Genomic DNA, 22,198 nt, shown 5'->3' on the forward strand with positions numbered 1-22,198 from the left:
ACTTACTGCGCACATAATACTGGTACGTAGCGGGCCCGCGTCTGTGGAATTACACCTCTAAAATCGGAATAGTAATCGTGTTATATATGTGTTTTTTAGGATGATTAAGGAAATGATGTCTTCTTATTTCATTGTAATAAGAAATTAGAAAGACACGATTCTAGTACAATGTTCTACTACAGTGTAGAAAGTGGTGAAATTGAAAATATAAGAGGAAAGATACAGGAAGACTGTATGTAATTGTCCAGTATAAATAAACATTTCAACAAGTCCTGCTGCCCAATTATTTCTTTTGTACCAAAGGACAGCATTATAATACAGTGTACTACGTTACTGTGCAAGAACTGGTGTTCAATCAAATGTTATGAACTAATGTTTAAAAAACCTTAACAAAATTCATATTTGTAAATTACGAACACATTTAGTCTTCATAAAAATACAAGACGAGAGATAGAGGTAGACTGCAAGAAATTGTCCAGTAAATATGAAATATTTGAAAAAATCTTGCTGCAGGTAATATGTACTACTATGCCAAAGGATTCAATTATAAGGGACTTTCTATATTACAGTGCAAAAGTAGTGTTCTCTCAAATGTTACCAACAAATGTTTAAAAAGCCTCCAACAATAATCATATTTGTAAATCACCTACAAATTGTAATCTTCATTGATATAAATATACATAAATATACAGGGAGACTGCAAGAATTTTTGCAGTATATATGAAACTTTTCAAGAAATCTTGCTTAGGTAATATGTAGAACTATGCCCAAGGTTTCCATTATAATCCACTGTACTACATTATAGTACAAAAGTAGTGTTCACTCAAATGCTATGAAAAAAAAATTAAACAATCTCCAACAATATTCATATTTGTAAATTATCTAGTAAATTGTAGTCTTCATTGCAAATACAAGAATAAATGTGCAGGAAGCCTGAAATATTTTCCCACCCTTGTATCACAGATATGAATTACTTTTCCTGCAGGTAATATGTACAATTAACTTCAAGGACACTATTATAATACATTGTACTAAATTACACTGCAAAACATAATATTAAAAATGCTACGAATAATTATTTGAAAGGTTGCAAAAATCGCATTTGTAAACAGTGAGTGTTTTCGCAAAATGCAAGGTTTAATAGGTAGGCTATTGGAAGACAGTGTCCGCTGTTTATGTTTGAGAAAATAAATTCTGTTATTGTCTCTAACATGTATAGGTGTGGGCAAAGTGTACATAATAAGCCATGCATATGATTGCCAGAGTAGAAGTAGTAATAGAGTTCTTTCTAATAAATTTTGTGCTTGTTTTTCAAAGTTACATGGAAGGAATAATACCGGTTGAATTGAAGTATGTGTTCGTAACAGGTGTCTGCTGTAAAGGGAAGTGAATTCCTGAAGGAATAGTTTTCTAGAACATGACACCTCATGGCAAAGGTGTGACCGGGGGTCTGGGGGCGGAGCCCCCAGCGAGCTTTAGCGAGTTTCTATCTACAATTCAATCAAGAAACCCACTTTAAATTTAGACAAAGCTACTACTGACAAATATAGGTTAAATCCAGATGAAGTAACATTTAACAATGTCACCTAATTCAATATATATACGCTTCCAGCGTTTATAATTAGTGAACTACTGTAACTCTATTCAAATTTTTAATTATTTCAATTGTCAGCGTTCACAGCACATTGGGGTGAAAAACCTGGTGCGAAAGTTGGACACTGTTAATAGTGTAGAAGACAAGACAAGACAAGAATATTAGATGGTAACAGGAAGATTGTAACAATGCGAAACTGTCTTACGGTTTTAATAATAGTGGTAGAAAACGTTTAATATTGACAAATATGGCTCATGTTGTGTAAACAATAGTCTGTTATTGTTTAGTGAATTTGATGAACGGCTCTATTCGCTCAATTGAGTTCTTTCAGAGTTCTACTTGGACTGAAACAGTTCAGGTTCTAGTTGTCATATAAAGTCCTTTATAATTCGTTATGCATTTCATTTGCAACTAATCTGCGTAGATGTTCTTTAGTAATATTTAATAGTAATTTTAATTGTGTTTTGTTGACAGCACGTGAAAAATACGATCGATTACTAAACGTGTTTGCCTGTTAATTTTTCTTAACAAATACTTTTGAGCGACGGATTCCTTTAATTACGTAACATCAAAACACTAGAGAATTATTTTTGATGCGACAAAAGAACAGATTTATTTGTAAAACAGGGGACTTAAATAACTGTTGTGTTCCCCTGCAGAAGTCGTTAAATATGAGTGTATGGTTTAAAGGTCAACATCAACTTTTCAAGATACAAGTAAATTAGCCATTAAAATGAAATCAGATTCATCGAGTTATCGAAAATTCAGAACATGTCATACACTCCCGCTTCTTTGTTGAGAAGGTATAAGGAGGTAGCAAATTCCAATTGTCGTTGTGTGTTTGGTAGGCATTATAGGTGCAGCTTCAATGGGGTTTCTGAGGATGTATCCCGTGAACTCCATATTTACCCTGGATAAAGTAGTACTTATTGTACTCGTACTTTATACTACAAAATGACTCATGGACGTATAGATAAAAACTGACACATGGACATGTAAATGAACACTGATACGTGGAAGTGTAAATAAAAATGACACATCAATGCGTAAATAAAACTGACGTTTGGGCGCGTAATGACACATTGAGATGTAAATAAAAATAGCACGTGAACGTGTAAATAAAAGTGGGTCATGAACTTGTAAATAAAAATAACACATGGATATGTAAATGAGAATGACATATTTACGTATCAATAAAAATGACACATGAATGTGTAAACAAAAACAGCACATTGACCTGTAAATACAAATGACAGATGGATCTGTTGATATTCCAGTCACCTAATTCCTAAGCGCCTAAAACTCGAGGTAAAACTGTCTTCGTTTCAGTATTTCATTAAGATAAAATTTGATACATTATTTCTCAGAATTGTAAAGTGAAATTATATAAAAAATCGTTTTATACCTCAAGCTGTAAAACCGATATTTATGTAACATTTCCTTGAACATGATTACAAACGCTCAAATTGAATTTTATATAATAATGGAAATTTGTCATTACATAAATAAACTGAGAGTGGATATGTATTCTTTTCACAGATTAATTAACTTAAAATCTCAATGTATGAGACTAATTACGTCTACAGATAATTCCGAATAGCTAAATGGACAAAGTTATATACCCCGAATCTTACTGATAAAATATTAATAGGTTTAGTTTTCCCTTCAACTTAAAGCAATTCTACCAAAACTTTAGGAACATCACGATAATTGTATCTAAAATAAAAACATATAGAGTAATATTCACGATTTCGCATTTACTTAACGTCTTATTTTCATGTTGGTTTTAACCATCTGTCTTTCAAAGTCAATTTTTCAGCCACTATCTTCTTCCATTTCAAATAAACGTTTCTTAAATTATCTTAAGAGAGCCAGCCATTCTTCTATTCTTACACATAGACAGTCCATTTTGTTCTCATGCGTGATGTAGTAATTGTTAGAAGACTGAGTTGGAAGAAAGCTATTTAAATAATGGTAGTTTTTAGTTAACAAATAACGACACGTTTTGTAGTAACAGTCAGTAGGGTAATCAGAAGAATACGAAATAGTGTTGATAGATTACTCTGTCTTTTCGTAATAGTATAAAATATAAGTTAAAGTTTAAGTATTAAGCTTGTACTACGATATGAGAAACTTATTTCCAAAAATAGAATATTGTTCACTGATTTGCGATATATAAAAAGTTAATATTGAGAATAAATGAAATCTCCACCACCAACCAAATTCTCCCACTATATAAATCACCTAACCGTTATCATTATTAATTCTTTATTTCTAATAATTTATTAATAATGATAATGATGATATCAATGATGAACTAATATAATTGTGACATCTGTTGAAAACAGTAGATTATGAAATTTACCACTGCACTTTAAACATTACAGTATAGAACACACTCTGTATAATGTGACGAAGATCTTACTGAAACTGATATAGTATTCCAATGTTGTGAATGCAATAAATAACATCGTAAGTGAATGCTACATAAAAGAAAGTACATACAGTTGGAGGAAAATTATATTAAATTGATGAATTTGAAACCAAAGCATGTTAGAAAATATTTATGATGTATTTCTCCTCCAGATACAAAAAAAGAATAAAAAATAATTTTTCAGTGTAGTGTGAATGAGGTAACATTGTACCATAAACCGGGATAACTTCGTCAGGTTCTAAGCATATTTTTTTATGTAAGCTCTGCAACACTGGATACACATCATTGAAATCCATGAGGTATGCACATCTAAATCGTAATGAATTTGTACCATTAATGTTATAAATATATTTCGTTCCTACAGTTGTCAAATTGATACTTTATTGACTGACAAAATTACCCCGCCACATGGGGTAACTTTGTCAGGTAGGTGTTTGTCAATGAATTGACGAAGTGTTCTCAGGTATGGGGTAAATTCGACATACGGAAAACAGATATGAAGGGTTTGTAAGGTTCGTAAAGTACCGATACCATACGGTATGGTATTACAAGCACTTATTGAGTGCTGCCAAGTAAAACAAAAGACTACATTCCTACAGTTTTAATGTGATAAGTTACAGTACAAAGTTTTATACCGGTAATATGGGTTATTTATGAAGTGTTCAGCTATCATCCTCACAAATAGCGCACATGCAGTGAACGTCTTTGGTTCTGTTATTGTTCTCGTCTTCGAATGATCCATAACTCGCTCAACACGCTTGGTAAATCGAGGAACAATTACTTTTTTTGATCCAGAGTCGTCTATTATGTTGGTTTCGTCAAAGTTGTACATGTTGTCCGGTGGCGTGTTGATCACCTGGGGTTCGATGTTTGTGAAGAAGTTCCGTACATCGTCTGTAGACAAGGCAGCTCTTGCGGAAGTGATGTTTGTGGCAAGCCGCTTGGCCAAATTGTGAAGGTGAAGTTATTTAGGAAATCTTCACCGGGAACGTTGTTTCGAAACTTCTGGATTCTGGTTCCCTTCTTATCCAAGTACGTTTTGAGGAGTAGGACGATGCCAGGCCTAGAAAATGGAATGCTCCACGCTGCAAGTTCCACAAGAGTATCAGCAATGGCTTTCTCTTTCAGTTCGTCCAACGTCAAAAGTCGTTCCACAGTTCCACCATCACGCTCATGCTTTTTGTCCTGGAGGGTCGTTCGCGTCACACCTTTCACTTTTGAAGCGTAAGAGACGGATTTTCCCTACACTATTGATTTCATGCCTTATGCATTTTTTCCTTGTGATAGGTTTGATAGCTGCGGCCTCCAACAACTTTCTGCTACTTTCTCGACATGTTTCCAGCTTTCCTGAAAGTGAAAAAACTACAACACTTTAGTTTCGCTGCTGATGACGGCACGAACGCCTGTAATATGACAACATTGCAACCATGACGAAGTTACCCGGTTTACGGTATATTAAGTATTTATTATTGCATTTATATGTTTTTCATCATTGTTGCTCATTTATTTGTTCTTCTATATTCACAATTTATATTATTTTCCATTTTTATTTGCAGTTAAGTTAGACAATTATGCTTGTTTATTAGTGTGTATAATAACTCATGGTGATGAAAAAGGTGATCTTGCTGCCTATGATTGTTGGTACAATGTTCAAGATTTATGGAAATGTGTGACTACTGAATCCAAGTTTCATGAGTCACTTGCTGGAAAGCCACTGATCTTCTGTATCGATGTAAGCATTACAGAAATGTGTTAGTTGTTTTTATTTACATTGTAATAAGCGTTTAAAGAAAATTTTCTTGTTACCTTATACATTTGACATGGATAACAATAAGATATACACATAGTCCTGGTTTACAACATTTCTGTTTAAGCTATTGTATGAAATGACTGGCAAAATTGAGATTCTGAAGCTGATGGTGGGAATCACAAAGCTTCTGTCACTGGTTCGAATGCAACTAAGGATTGGATGCTACGTATTGTCCTATCACAATTCATTTCTCGTCATCTCATTTGCCCTAAAGAATAGATAGTGGAACGTTAGTACGATATCCTACAAACTATAAAATCCAGAAACGATAGCACCTGTAAGAAAAGCCAAAAACTCTTAAGGTAATAGGCCCAAATTGGCCTTCTGGAGGAGTTTTGTGAAGTAGCATGGATGGCAAAAAAAATTACACGCAATCTGTCGTTATTCTAGTACATATTGATAATAATTATATCTATGCACAGCGAAAGGTTAGAGAGAGAAAAATAAATTCTAACAACAAACAGAATAGCAGTTACATCTAAAGTGGTTCCTAATTTCGTCCCCTGGGTGTTAGTAAATGAAAAGAGAAAAACACACTGTAGTTACACAAACTTATGTTACTGTATTGACATGAAATGATCGGTGTACAATACATACAATGTAATGATGATGAACACAGATAAAAAGAAAATAGAAAAAAAACTCAGATTTAGCAATGAAAGCTCAACTTCACCCAACTTCAAGTGATTTTAGCAAAAAAAAAAAAATAGAAAATAGAAAAACTCAGATTTAGCAATGACAGCTCAACTTCACCCAACTTCAACTGAATTTAGCAAAAAAAAAGAAAATAGAAAATAGAAAAAACTCAGCTTTAGCAATGAAAGCACAACTTCACCCAACTTCAACTGATTTTAGCAAAAAAAAAAAAAAATAGAAAATAGAAAAAACTCAGATTTAGCAATGACAGCTCAACTTCACCCAACTTCAACTGAATTTAGCAAAAAAATAGAAAATAGAAAAAAACAGATTTAGCAATGACAGCTCAACTTCACCCAACTTCAACTAAATTTAGCAAAAAAATAGAAATAGAAAAACTCAGATTTAGCAATGACAGCTGAACTTCACCCAACTTCAACTGAATTTAGCAACAAAAAAAAAAAAATAGAAAATAGAAAAAACTATGGACACTCCATTTTCTCTTGCTGTGTCAATCACATTGAGATTGCGCGTATGAGAATAGTGCCCATCTAAGATAAGCACCACGGGATCTTGTTTAGTAGGTTTTACAATAAATATGAAGTGCTGAAACCATTTTTCGAACAAGGCAGCAGTTGTCCAACCTGACTTGTGAACAGCACCTATGGTTCCAGGGGGGCACCGTCGAGTAGTTCAGCCTTCATTAGTTCCCTTGGAAATATCATCATATAGTGGCCACCAGCTGACATGCACGTGACGAGAGTAACCAAAGCTCCTCTCTCTGCACCGCTTTTTTTACCCTTTAGGGCAACGATTTTCACTGACTTATGCTGTACAACCGATATTCCTGTCTCATCGACATTGTACAATCGCATAGGGTTATGATTTATTTTGTCTAGTTCCTGTCTTAAAATTGAGAAAAATGTTCAACATTTTGAGGGGCAAATCCTGCAATTCTAGCAAGAGAAAGGGCTGTGGTTTTCGTAACGATAACTGGGGATGTCGCTTGAAGAAAACCGCATCAATTTGCGGCCTGCAGCACCTTCAACTTTCGAAAACGATTTGCAATGTTGTTTCGTATGTCAAGCTGATATGCCATTCGAAGGAGATCCTTCATAGTTAGACCGTAAAAACTTTCCTCCATTGTGCGACAATATGAGACTAAATCCTTTTCTATTCTTGCACTTAATACTGGTTTACTCTCTATTTTGGTATCCACTAGCTCATACTGTACTTAAATGTCCTCCTTTCTTGCAATAGTCTTTTAACATAGCACGAGGGACGTTGAAGGCTTTACTGGCAGCTTTATAACCCATGTCCCTCTTGCGCACTGCATTAATTGCCCTCTTCATTGATACCTTATCCCATTGTTTTCTTGGCGCCATCTGAAAGGACAAAAAACAGAAGCACAAAATGAGTGCTCAATTTCGCCCCCCGAGATGGAATAGGGAACATGACAGGGGACGAAATTAGGAGCATTGCTACATGCAACATGGTGGTACGTTTCCACGAACATATGGAACCACAACTCCACAACGATACGTGGATTACAACTTCGTTAATCCACAACGATAATACAACACAGTACATTCACACATTGTTTATAGATTCAGTTTTATAGTTTTATAAACTTGACACTGCAAGAACTTACCTCGGCAAAAACAATAGAAATTTCAACTCCTCGCAAACTGCCACACCTCGACGACAGCCACTCTCACAAACAACTGATCAGATGGTGCTGCATGCGTCTTGCTCACCGGCGATGTCAGATCTACCATACATGGTTAGAACGCATGGGGGACGGATTTAGGAACGGGGAAGAAATATGGGCCTATTACCTTAAACGTATCCAACTCTTAGATTGCGAAACAAAAGTAAATGGCAACGCTTTCTCTTGTTCCTACATCACGAGTCCGGGGTTTGATGTCTTATGTCCCTGTTCGATAGGCACCCAATTTTGTAACAGAATTTATTTGATTTTTGACCTTTATAAATTCATTTCCCATTTGTCCTGCTGCGGAAAGAAACATGAGTTTATAATGGTCCTGGATTTGAAAACGATACATCCTCTAGACATGATAGTCTTGAATTCGATTTCTATTCGCCTTTTTTCCCAAATACACCAATCTTATAAAGATTATGGATTTTTTTTAGGTGTGTACCTGTTTTCAATGGAGTACTTTTATAACAGGTTTTGGGTTCAATATCTTGAGTCTCAATTCCAAGAGTTGATTTTTTTTTTTACCTACAATGCCTTCCGGGATTCGAAAAACGTTACCGAAGGTAAATCATTTTGTTGTCCAAAGTCCGGTACACTAAATCAGTCCGTGAAATCATGTATGAAAGAGGGTAATAACATACTATCTATAAGTCCCGTTTTCGATTCCTTAGTTTGTCTCCAAATAGCCTCGGAGGAAATCGAAATACACAATATAACTGACTAAAAATGAATTCGACTTGTACTAATGTTGGACAGAGGACCAGAACATTTATTCATTGTATTTGAAAAAAAAACACGCGAAAGAAACATTGAAACACTGAAATTCGAAACTTCACGCTTACCAAAGTGAAGCAAAAAATTAACAATACATCAAAACACGCTTTGACTAAGCGCAATACATGTTAAATATTAACATAAATTCTCGGAATATCGGAAATTAAATTTGTCTTGGATTAAATTTATTTTCTTATTCTTTCTTTTTTTAAAGAACAAGATAACAAATAACTAAAATTGCATTTCAGTAACAAAAAAATTCTTGGCCCTAGTACCGAAACGGATATAGCTATACGAGAAATATTCGGAATATAACGCGCACAATGTGAATTTGGTTACGATTACATAAAAAAAATCATTCACTCGAAGAGTAGTCTGAGCCGCGGTGACTCAGTGGTAGAGCGTTCACCACTGGTGCATGGGTTTAGAATATTAATAAAGTTAAATATAAACTAATTTAAATAAAGTTAGTATAAACTAATTTATATTGACAATTTAAATTGGGGTGGGGGCTCAGTGGTAGAGCGTTCACTTCTGGTTCGATCCCAGCTCGCGCCAAGTGAACTTTGTGGTGAACAAACATCGTGCGCGTGGGTTTTCTTGAGGTTCTCCTGTTTACTCCCACTTTCTTCATTCCACCATGTCATTCATTTCTTATCATCACCGCCTCGTTTAGCCTAACCGGCATAAACGTTGGATGTAAAACTCGAAGATTTCATTTCATTCCTGATCTAAAGAAATTCCTGATCTAAAGCAGCAAGCTAATTATGTTCTGAAAAATTATACCCATACAAAGCGGCCGTGGCTCGGTTCGTAAAGCGTTGCCTTTGCATTCGGTAAGTGTAGGTTCGATTTCCGAAACCAGGCACTAATCATTTCCAGAACAATTCCTCATTCACATCACAGACGTCTAAAGACATTTTAAAAAGTAACAAATTTAATTCAAATGTACTGGTTGTTTTCAACATTGGGAGGCTGGCAGATTTGAGGCTTATTCTGGGGGAGGGGGGCGGAGAAATGAGACTCATATTACGGTAGATAAATCTGATTTCTGAGGTGAACCTGTTGTACATTACATATCAGACAATGTAGATGAAATAGTGGTGCATATCAGTATTACAAATCAGTGTCATGAACACATTCTGAAATCTGAATACATGCATATTTATAATTGGTATGTTTCTACTTAGGCAAAAAAACACATTTCAAATCGGATTATTGAGGGGAAAGTCCCCCCAATTCCAAGATTGAGGGGAACATGTCCTTCGCATCCCCCCGGGATTTGCGCCAATGATAAGAAGTAAGCTTACAAGTTAGTAACTTATTTAAGTGACCTAAATAATATAGATTACCTAAATAAAAATTGACAATTTTAAAATAATAAAATTAACTGGTCTTATTTTCCTAGTACACAGGAATCTGACTCAAGTGTGATCGATGAAACCCATAATGGCAGTATGAAAATAAATTTTTATTGTTTTTAAATTTCTCTCTATCTTCTAAGGCTTGCAAAGGGAAATGGGAGGATCCTGGAGTGGAAATTCCTAGTAGAGTAGATGGTGGGAAGCGGAAAGATTTCTATATTGTTCCAAACTCTCCTGATATTCTCACAATGTATTCTACTTTTGAAAGTAAGTATAAAACAACTCGTAAAGAAATTTTGTGGTGACTTACTAGGAATTAAAATTTCCACGGATGACAGGTATCAGTGAATACTGTTGTGAGTCAATGATCCTAATGTACATTTATAAGCGTAATTGGTTTCATATTTGAATTTGCTATTTCAGAAGATTATCACTGCTCTGTTTTCTCTCTTCTGACGAACACAAAGGTGAAAAATCTTACCTGACGGAGTTCGTCGTTCTTTATTACACTGAGTTAATCAATATAATGTCATTTTTGGTATTATTTGAAAATAAAATTCTAAACTAATCTTATATGAAAAAAAAACTTGTTTCGAAATAACATAAAACAAGTATATTTCAAACAAAAGGGCATATTAAACTACAGAAGAAAATTAACCTACCAGGTGCTCCACAAAATATCCGACAATGTCATTATAAAAGTCAGAAATCTATACGTACGTCCTAATGTTTTCCGTTACCTTCAAAGTAGTCCCCTCCGGCACGTATGCAACGATTCCAGCGTTGTTTCCACTTTTGGAAACACTCCTGGAAGTCCGCAGACTGAAGGGTGTTCAGCATTTGCTGAGATTCCCTTTGAATGCCTTCAATGCAGTTAAAATCTCGCCCTTTCAACGCGAGTTTCATCTTCGGGAACAGGTAGAAGTCATACGAGTAGGAGTCAGACGAATAGCAAGGGTGGGGGACCGTAGCTAGGGGTGGACGGTTCCTGAAAACGTAAACCGCGGTTTCGGTTTGTAACTTAAACCGGTTTGGAATGGTTAACCGAAACCGAACCGAACTGATCCCAAACCGAACCGTTCACAAACCGAATCGTACCGTTCAGAACTGTCCGTAGAACTTTGACAAACTAAACTGTCATACGACCATTTATCAGATACCACGTATGCACAAAAAAATCCTGGCAATACAAGTATTTGATGGAGAAATGATCCCAATAAATTCCTTCAAATTAGAAGCATTTCATTTGTCAACGGAATAAAAAACCATCACTGGTAGTGATCAGTCTTTGAAAAAGATGAAATTCGTTGGGTTAAGTTCTGACCTGTTAAGCCCCCATTCTACAACTGCTTCAAATTCGAAAATGTTATTATTCTTCTTGTTTACCTTCACTTTTAATATTCCTGCTCAAATACAGTGGCGGCTCGTGAGTATATGATATGGTAGTGCCAAAACGTAACAATAAATAAGTGCATATCCGTAAAAAAAAAAAAAAATACATGTAAAGGCACAATAATAAACAGAACAAGAAGAATAAACTTTCTTATTTTATATATATATAAATAAACCCATCCCAGAGTTTGAAGCTGTTAAAAGTAGCTCTAAGTAGCAGTATGACAACCCACCGTCCCCCCAGAAGTCGGTTCTGGATCCGCCCCTGCTACACTTAAATACTCAGCATCAAAACTTCGCAAAAATAAATAATTGGCAAGTTACATACACACACCACATTTAACACCACAAACACTCAGGCCCACAATGTGCTTAGGTTTCAATCAGAAGGGATCATACTTGGGTTGACAACACAATAACGAAATAAACTCCAAATCGATTTTTGGGAGGGTCAAATCTAGATGGTACATACTGATATGTAATAAGTAACTAGTTTGGAAACACTGCAATAGGAACAAGTGAATCAGGAGTCACATGTTAGAATTCCAGGCGACTTAACTTCAAATCAAAGCCCCCTTTCCTAGAGCATCAAAACATAAGACGAAACAAATCTCCCGCTTCGAGCCACCTTCGATCGTGGCACAAAATGCTAGTTATTTCTCCGTACTTTCCTCCTGCTCTCCAACTAACGAGCATGCGCACAAACCATTTTTAGAACAGTCGGGAGAGCACGGGAGAACTTGGCACAAACAGAGTAGAGATAGGCCTATGTGATGCTAGCTTGCGAGTAATTCTGAGCGCATTGAATCACTGAGCGCGACTCAAGCCAGCTTCTCGTGAGCAATGATGACGTTGCAAGAAAAGTATTGTGCATAAAATTAAAAAGTTTGTTATTTAGTAAGATGCAAATATTATTTGTATTATTTTTTGTATTATTTGTGGTAGTGCCACGGCACATTGGCTCCCCTTCAGTGGCCGCCGCTGCTCAAATAGCAGCTTGCATGTGTGTCTTCATTTCTCTCATTTTTCATACTTTCATTCTCACCGTCGTGATCAATATTATAAGAAAAGCGTGATTAACTAATCAGACTCATTATCATCAAAACCCCGAACACATATTTCAGACTTTGACCGTTTCTGGTTTTGAAAACTCTCCTACGTACAATGTAAGTCAATACTCGGCACCTTGTATATCACATCGTTAACAAATCATTATATAATTACTTTCTGTAAATAATAAGCAAAAACTTCTTGTGAGTTTTACTGAAATGTTTGGATTGCGAGCGTAGCGAGCAAGAACATTTTTAACAAATCTATTTCTTTGCAAACCGACAACAATATTGATTTAATAGGGCGCCAATACTTTTACGGGGCACCACATCGTTTACTCATTTTCAACACTCCCTTTTTCTTATTGCTTGTTCGGCGCCCTCTTGCTACCAGCTCCTCCCCCCTCCCCCGTAGCTACGGCTCTGGGTGTGGTATCTTCTCCGTCACGATGTACACCCTCCATTCCAAAAGAAACCGAACTTTTGAAAACAAATAGTACCACTAGTGCCATCTGTTGTAATATTTTACCGGTAGATGGCGTAGTCCCTCATTGACAACTGGTATAAATGTCATAACATTTGGATGCACGGCAACAAAGTTATTGCGTTTCAACTGTCAGTGTGTTGTGTACATCGGTCGGAAAATGAGTTTCAAACAACGAGCTGCAATTGAGTTTTGTGTTAAACTGGGTAAAACTTTTAGTAAAACGCACCAAATGCTACAAAATGCATATGGTGATGAGTGTCTATCCCGTACGCAAGTTTACGAGTGGTTCAGGCGATTCAAATCGGGTAGAGAGACGCTGGATGATGACGAAAGATCAGGCCGTCCCAGAACCGGATTATCGGAAGAAAACATCGAAAAAGTGCGTGAATTCATCAAACATAACAAAAAATCGTCGGTGAAAGTTATTGAAATGGAATTAGGCATTTCTCAAACAACCGCATACCGCATTTTGACCGACGTTTTGGGCCTTAAGAAGGTTAATTCGCGGTTTGTACCACACAAACTCACCGAAGACCAAAAAATTGATCGAATTGCGCATTGCAAAGACATCGTTAAAAGTGCTCGGCAGGATCGAAACTTCTTGAAATCGATTGTAACTGGTGACGAGACGTGGTGTTTTGAATATGAGCCCGAAACAAAGCGGAAAAGTGCTGAATGGAGAGCGCCGGATGAAGGAACACCCAAAAAAAGTCGCTTGGTGAAGTCAAAAGTTAAGGTGATGCTGATTTGTTTTTACGATTCAAAAAGAATTATCTACAAAGAATTTGTTCAGCCCGGCCAGACAGTCACTGGAGAGTTTTACTTGGGCGTCATGAAGCGTTTGCTGGCAAGAATTCGTCGTATTCGGTCCGAATATCGCGAAATCGGCAGTTGGACTCTTTTGAACGATAATGCACCATCACATTGTTCGCGACTTGTAACTGAATGTTTGGTCAAAAATCACATTATTCGGTTGCATCATCCGCCCTATTCACCAGATCTCGCTCCGTGCGATTTCTATCTGTTCCCGAAACTGCATTTGGCGATGAAAGGAAAGTGGCACGCATCGATTGATGCCATTGAGAAGGCGACGACCGCCGTCCTAAAGACCATTCCAATAAAGGACATGGAGAAGTCGTTTGACAACTTGTTGGAGCGTGCAAATATGTGTATCGATGCAGAAGGGGAATACATTGATTAATAAAAATGATTTGTTCCAAAATGTACATTGCTTTTTTGTTTTTTTAAAACGTTCGGTTTCTTTTGGAATGGAGGGTGTAGGTTTTGTACATTTGCTAATCGTACACATAAATATCATTCTCTGACAGAAGAGTTGCACTAAGTTGCAATCTCGCTATCTTCGATTCTGGACAGTGAACACAATGGCGAAAAAACATCTACGATTTCCCACTTTAATTTCTCTTTATTTCATCACCATAGTGCCAACGAGTGTGATTACAGAGGTAATAAAGGAGTACACACGTGAGAAATTGTAAAAGATCTAGGCTTAATAATAGACCAAGGGCTTAGCTAGAGTAAACACATTTCTGAACAGTGTATTAAAGCTAAGCGCATCTTACGACAGCTTTATGAATTAAAAGTCTATTTGTCGCAAGAAACAAGACTATATCTTGTTAACACTCTCATTTTGCCTCTGTTCGACTACTGCGATTCAACATATGGTAGCTCTCTCTCCACTCAAAATACTAGAGCAATTCAGAAAATACAGAATTACTCTTTACGCTTCTCTCTCAATTACAGAAAGTCTTAGCATATTCTGCCGGTACTTAATGAAAACAATATCCTAACCATGTCCCGAAGACGATATCTCCGATACTGTTGTTTACTATACAAAATAAATTTACATAAAACACCACCTTATTTGCATCATAAATTAACATGTAGATCAGAAATTCACCGTTATAATACCCGAGGAAGTAATAAACTGAATATGCCCCGGCATTCTTGAAAAATAACAGAGAAGGCATTTTCAATTTCGGCAGTAAGAATCTGGAACTCCCTACCACAGTCAATCACTGACAAACCATACAATTCATTTAAATCATCACTCCAAACATTATTATTTAGAGATCAGAGACAAAGCATTGGCACACATAAAATGTTTACTACAGTATGAAATTGGACTGAAATTGGTAAGAAATTGGACTAACAATATTAGTTTTTTTTTTTTTTTTACATTTACATTTACTGAGTGGTTTGTTTATCTTTAGTATTATTGAATGTACCATGTTATGTTGTTATTTGTATCTTGTATCTTATTTGTGTCTTTGTTTTTTTCTTTCTTTTCTTTGTAATGATGACAAGAGTTAGGTGGCAGAGCAGCCTCCGGCTGAACCTCGCCCGCTGAAATAAAGAGAAATTCAATTCAATTCAATTCAAATTGGCAGACATTGATCTGGCATACGGGAAAGCTGACGGTAATGGCCGTGTGGCACAACAGTGTACAGACAACAGTTTCCTAATCTTAGAATTCTACATCACGCAACGTTTTCAGGTGTAGATCGAAGATTACAAGAAACAGGATTGCTGGAAGCACACAGGCCCAATGCTAGACGAAACAGAACCGTATGGACTGTGACTTTTGAGGAGGAAATTCTTGCTTGAGATCAGAGAAAGCCGTCCACCAGCACACGGGTAGTAACTGCTGAAATTAACACCCATCATCGGCAGGTTTGGAACATGCTTCACGAAAATCAAATGTACTCTTACCATGTCCAAAGGGTGCATGCATTACACGCCATCCACGTAGGCGGGAGTTTGTCCAGTGGTTACGCGAACCATGCTAATATATCCCGCTTCATGTCTCGTGTTCTCTTCAAAGATAAAGCTATGTTTTCCCATGATGGGGTGATGACACTCATACTCAACATTTGTGGTCTGAGGCAAACCCATATGGAATGTCAACTCGTGCCCATCAGGAACGGTGTTCTGTGAATGTGTGGGCATGAATCGTTGATAATTCTCATCAGACCGTACCTACTACCACAATGCCTAACCGGTTGGGAGTATTGGATATTTTTTAAAGAGATTCTGCCTGAACTACTAGAGACTGTGCCACTAGCTGTTCATCGAAACATGTGGTTTATGCACAACGGTGCTCCTGCACATTTGCTGTGGAGGTGCGAAATTGTCGCAACGCATCCTTTCCGAACAAATAGACGGCAGAGAAGGACCGGTATCTTGGCCACCTCGCTCATCCGACCTTAACCACTTAGATTTCTTTTTCTGGATCCATATGAAACAACTAATCTACGCGACGCCTGTGCAACCAGAGGAGGATTTGGTTGCTCGAATTGTTGCTGCAGCGTGGAGCATTCAGGAAACGGCAGGAGTGTTTCAACGCGTTCACAGCGTCTTTCCCTTCGACGCCGCTGTAACCTTTGCATTGAAGTGGTGGGTTCAAAATTTGAACACCTTTTGCAGTATCCGTTCTGACAACCATCCTCTTTCCATGTAAACAAAGACTCCCCTCTGTACCTTGCTCCCTACAACTACCTTCTGTATGCAGTCCCGTTATACGATTTGGATCCAGAAATATCGGCCTTTGTTACAGTACGTACAAATATCGTGAATGGAAGGAATATTTTGTTTCATATCCGTCAGTTTACAACATTGATTGAAAAAAAACGTACCTTGGTTTAAACCAGCTGTTTTTTTTTTTCAAAAAAAAATAAAATAAAACTGGTTTAAACCAAAAAACGAAAAATGTTTGTAAAAGTGTAATTATTCGTAAAATCTTGATGAACACACATTTGTGGATTTTCACGTTTCACTCCCATATATTAGTCGTACTATATTCAGACCCAAATTCCCCATTCTTTACTCAAAGGGATTATATTACAAAAGGAACCTTTTTTATGTAACTTTATGGATGTTTCTTTTGTGATTTTTTTATAGTTTATTATTATTGTTATGGAACCAAAGGAAAATTCTAAACATTGTTTCGTTTTAATAATGTTTACTATTGATAAAATACATCGAAATGCCGTACTTTTTTGGGGAGGGGGGCCATACAAACCCCACGAGAGGCAATTATTGAAAATAACAAGAATCTTTGGTAACTATTTATGTATAAATGGGTCAGAGCCAAAGTGGACTCAAATAATTCGTATCTTTGATCACTTTTTTTACTGATATGCAAAGTAAGTCGTTATATTTCTTTAACTTGGACTAATAAAAGTCGTAGTGAACTGACTTGGACTAAATTAGTTCTTCTGTACTCTGCAGTACTTTGAAATTGTGCAATTGTTTATCTTTTTGTCCTTCTGTCCTAATGACTCTTGACGATTATATTAACAAATATGTAAAGATCAATCAACGTATTTTAATCAGGAGTCCTTCGTGAGTGAGTCGGCAGACGTATCGCATTTGTGGCCAATTAGTCTCGGTTTCTAGTTCAAATGGAGGACAATTTCTCTTGGATGTAAGCCGAGAAGCGGTTTGGATTCCGCTTTAAGCTTATGTGACTCCTTTCAGCATAACCCAGTTGTTGCATACTAACACCAAGGCAAAACAAGCTTATTTCTGTCCATATGTGATATAAATACATAGAGCAAATAGTTTAAACCAAAAAAACCTGGTTTAAACCAAAAAACCTGTTTTTTGTTTTTTCAATAAAAACCATGGTTTTTGCCAACCCTGCTAAAACAGTTATGTGTATTATTATTATTATTATTATTATTATTATTATTATTATTATTATTATTATTATTATTATTACGCGTTCTTTATTTGTCTGTAGTTCTTGTTCAATTACTGTAGTTGTAAAGGTAGATGCGTTCTCAAAATCGTTGCAATATCATTAATATGAGCAGATCAGCAACCGGAATTTCTTTATTTTCTGTTACTTATCGGCTTGTGCCGTACGTATTTTCACATTCTAGAAACGTAAAGTTTCCAGTGAGTTCTTGTACAACGACTTTACTAGTACTTTTTGAGGAGGTATGCAACCACACACAGTATTTTTTACTTCATCCGCCATCTTTTATCTTCATGTATCAGTACTGACCTACCACGTAGTATTATTTCCAGGCAGTGAAATGTCCTTTACATGTTGTTGTACACTCAATTTACGTCATAAAATATCAGGAAATTCCCTGTGCTGCCGTTGCACAAATCTGAAAACTGCAAATTTGGATAGAGCAGGTTAGGATATTTTGTCGATATCATGCCACATCACGTCTGCAATCAGTAGTTTGTGCAATATTTAACTCTAAAGTTTGTTTTCCCACGCTTTCGGCAGCCTATAACACGTAAACGACACGCTTTTTGTCCTATGTGTACTGGAACTTTTATTTTATTTATTTATTTATTTATTTTTGCCCTCAGGAATCACCCCTCTGTTTCTGTACAACGAATTTAGCGCCATACTGTGTAGCGTCATCAGAATCAATTTGACTACACTAACTCGACAAAAGTAACTGTTCTCAAAAACAGCATACATTTTCTTGGTTACCTGATAATATTACACCACGATATATTTCACATACAGGTGTAAATCATGCCCCCCCCCCAGTCATTTCAAGACGAATTTAATGTTTCATTCTAAACGTAGCTTCTCCTGGAACATCATCGACCCTTCAAGTAACTGCCACCCCTAGCACGGTATCTCCTAAATCCGCCCCTGCCGTAAAGTTGTCTTCCAACTGATATTAAGGGTTTTATTCCAAAATCCAAAGCAACAGTAAAAGTACCCACACAAGTACGACCCCTAAATTGTTTCAGTAATATCGAAATAATTTTAATCTGAATAAAGTTATACCGAAAAACGTAACATTCAGCATTATTATAATGTCTGGGTGGACGGTTGCTAATAATGCAAACTGCATTTCTGTCGATTTCAAATATTGAACTGAAACCGAACAAAACAGTCCTCAAAAAGGGCCCAACAGTTCTTAAACCGAACCGAACCATTGTACAAACCGAACCGAAATCTTTACAAACCGAACCGTTTTCAAACCGAACCGAATCATACCCAAACCGAACCGTTTTCAAACCGAACCGAACCGTTCCCAAACCGAACCGAACCGAACATTTCCCAAACCGAACCGAACCGAACCGTTCCCAAACCGAACCGAACCGTTCCCAAACCGTACCGAACCGAACCGTTCCCAAACCGAACCGGACCGGTTTGGAGTCCAAACCGATTGATTCGGTTTAGACTACAAACCGAACTGAAACCGGTTAACCGGTTCTTGGAACACCCCTAACCGTAGCCATGTTGTTTTGGACAGGAATTCCCTCACAACGAGCGAGGTGTACGCGAGTGCGTTATCATGGTGCAGCAACCAGTCTTTCATTTGCCAAAACACTGTCCGTTTGCGCTGATCATTTTCCTTCAGTCTCTTCATAACCTCGCACTAAAACTTCCCGTTGACATTTTGACTACGTGGAACAAATTCCTTATGCACAATTCCTCGAATGTCGAAAAAAATTATTATCATCGACTTGATGCTGCTGCGAAATTATCGAGCTTTTTTCCGTCTTGGAGAGCATGGCGTCTTCCATTATGATTATTGCTGCTTCGTTTCTAGGTCATAACCACAGACCCAAGATTCATCATCTGCAATGACTCTGGATAAAAAGTTCGGACACTCTCGAACTCTTTGTTGCGGCTCAGCACTGTCTGAATCCTGAGCTTAAGATAGGGTTTCTCATATGTAATCTTATGTTGCTTTCTAAAGCAGAAAGTGTTCCAAACATGTTCTATTATGGATTCAAAGCAGGACTATTTCTGCTTTCATTTTGAGGGGCATGTTACGATCACTAATGAACACTCTTTGGTGCGCTTTTAAAAATAGATGAGATGGGGAAGATATCATTTACCAAACTTATATGAAACATTGCATAATAAATGGTATTCTCTCCTGTATAATTAAACTCCAATGTGGTTTAATACACAAGTTCTTCATATACACGATGTGAGTTTTCATCACTCTATGAACGCTGCCTCACTCTAAATGGCATGTATTTTTACCAAGACCTATTTGATGTTTTTTTAAGGTTTCGCGTTTGAACAATAAAAAGAAAGTTCACTTATTCTCTGTAATTGAAATCATAAATCATAATATTCTATTATATAATACTAAGCTATCAAACATTTCGTTTCCGTGCTTACACGGCCAATTTGGTCTTTTTTCACACACGATAAAGTTTTAAACAAAAGTTTGCAATGGAAGGTTGACATTTCTAAAATTATTTCTGGTATATTGTAAATAAAACATATGCTAATGAATATCTACTAATAAAACTTATACTGATAAATATACGTTGATGATTTACTTCTGAATTGTTATCACTTCGGAGGAGTTCTTGCTCCTCAGTACTTAAGCGACTTTCAATGATGGCAATCATTCAATCCATTAAACTTATTCTTTCGTGTGAGAAGAACGGTACTTTTGCTAGTTCCGAAATACTCATATAGACCTATATGCGATATAGATTTATAAAAGAAACTATAAGGTCTGAACCTGGGGGCTAGTGGTTTAAAGGGGAAAAAAGTTGTCAGCGCCAAAGTGACCGAATATTATTCCATCACTTCACACAAAATTTTGTTTGAAACTGGAAGGCACTACGGAGACGAAGTAATGAATTGTGGATCAAAAAAGCCAGGAGTAAGAAAGAATGAGAATTTTGTAACAATCACTTAATTAAATATGGTCGTATTGCAGGATAGAGTTTTTTGTAAGTTGAAAAGCTACTCTATGTGATTTTGAAGGTTTCAGTAATAGCAAAAATACTGCTGAAATGCATTCTATTACTTAAGATGATCTAAAATTATTGAAATTAAGATACCGTGCTGAGTGATATATTTTTATTCGTGTAATATATATTGATATATTTTCGTCATATAGTGATATGTTTTCATTCACGTAAACACTTAAAGATTTTACTGCGACTTTTATATCTGCTACTTTAATAAGCTACTTTCATAATGCCAAATTCATATTTCAGCCAAGTCTGATGTAAGATCACAACGTACTTATATTTTAACATTTGTTCCTCTTCTTTCATGCAGGATTTAGATCATTTTTACATGCTAACTTTTTCGATGCTGTAATTGAAGAATTCAAACAACGAATAAAATGTGAAGATCGAGAAAAAGATATTTTGCACGTGCTGACATCAGTATGTAACAAAGTGTGTAAACGTTCCTCGAATGAGCGCTACCAACAAGCACCATGTATTCAGAGCACACTTACGAAATTCTTCAACATCCTAGGAAAACAGGCGGAATAGTGCCCAGGATAGAATTTAGTATAAGGTTGCATCCCTATACTGTAACATTTAAATTTGCTGTAAGAAATACCAGCAATTGTTACCACCATGCCAAATATGTATTACTTTCATATATTATTGGTTTACAGTTTATTCATATTAATCTCTTCTATAATGAAACGTCATACGGTACTGGTATTTAAATGGGTTTAAATTGTAAGCAAAAAATAGAGCAAAGTACTTTTAAGTATTCTAATAATCTAATTTATAGCTTAAAGATCAGTACGATAGTCACAAAAGCTTGCAAGTGGATGCTATATATCCAGTGTAGTCAGAATTAGTTCCTAGTTTAATCTTATCTTAATTTAAGTATTGTTTTAACCTTAATCTGCGGCTGTAAATAGTGACCGAAATTTAAGCTGATGCTCTTTGTTTAAAACTAGTAACTTATTCATTTAGTAATTGTTCAATGACTCTCTGTGTTTCGTTAAACTCGAGCAAGTATATCCTGTAGTCCTCTGTAGGCTAGTAACGTGCCACATACAGTCCTTGTCATTTGGGTGTTAATTCTTCAAGGCCTATTGAACATGTTTTCTTCTACTTTACAATCAAGTAATTATGTAGTTAAGTCTATTACCGAGTTACATATATCTATCTATCAATATATAATAGATGTTTTCACAAACTGCCAACTCCCATG

General features: G+C 36.3%; 1 protein-coding gene across 1 annotated transcript in view; it reads left to right on the forward strand.

Moving 5' to 3' along the window:
• LOC145667423 (uncharacterized) overlaps positions 1-21,605 on the forward strand; it is a 136,491-nt gene extending 114,886 nt beyond the window's left edge. The window contains exons 7-9 of the mRNA XM_081734913.1: positions 5,585-5,760; positions 10,473-10,599; positions 21,299-21,605. Of these exons, the coding sequence (XP_081591039.1) occupies positions 5,585-5,760; positions 10,473-10,599; positions 21,299-21,519 (524 nt within the window). The 3' untranslated portion in view covers positions 21,520-21,605. The remainder of the gene's footprint in view (positions 1-5,584; positions 5,761-10,472; positions 10,600-21,298) is intronic.
• The last annotated feature ends 593 nt before the right edge of the window (positions 21,606-22,198 follow it).

Source organism: Thermobia domestica, chromosome 1 (genome assembly GCF_964235325.1).
Source record: "Thermobia domestica chromosome 1, izTheDome1.hap1.1, whole genome shotgun sequence".
NCBI lineage: Eukaryota > Metazoa > Arthropoda > Insecta > Zygentoma > Lepismatidae > Thermobia > Thermobia domestica.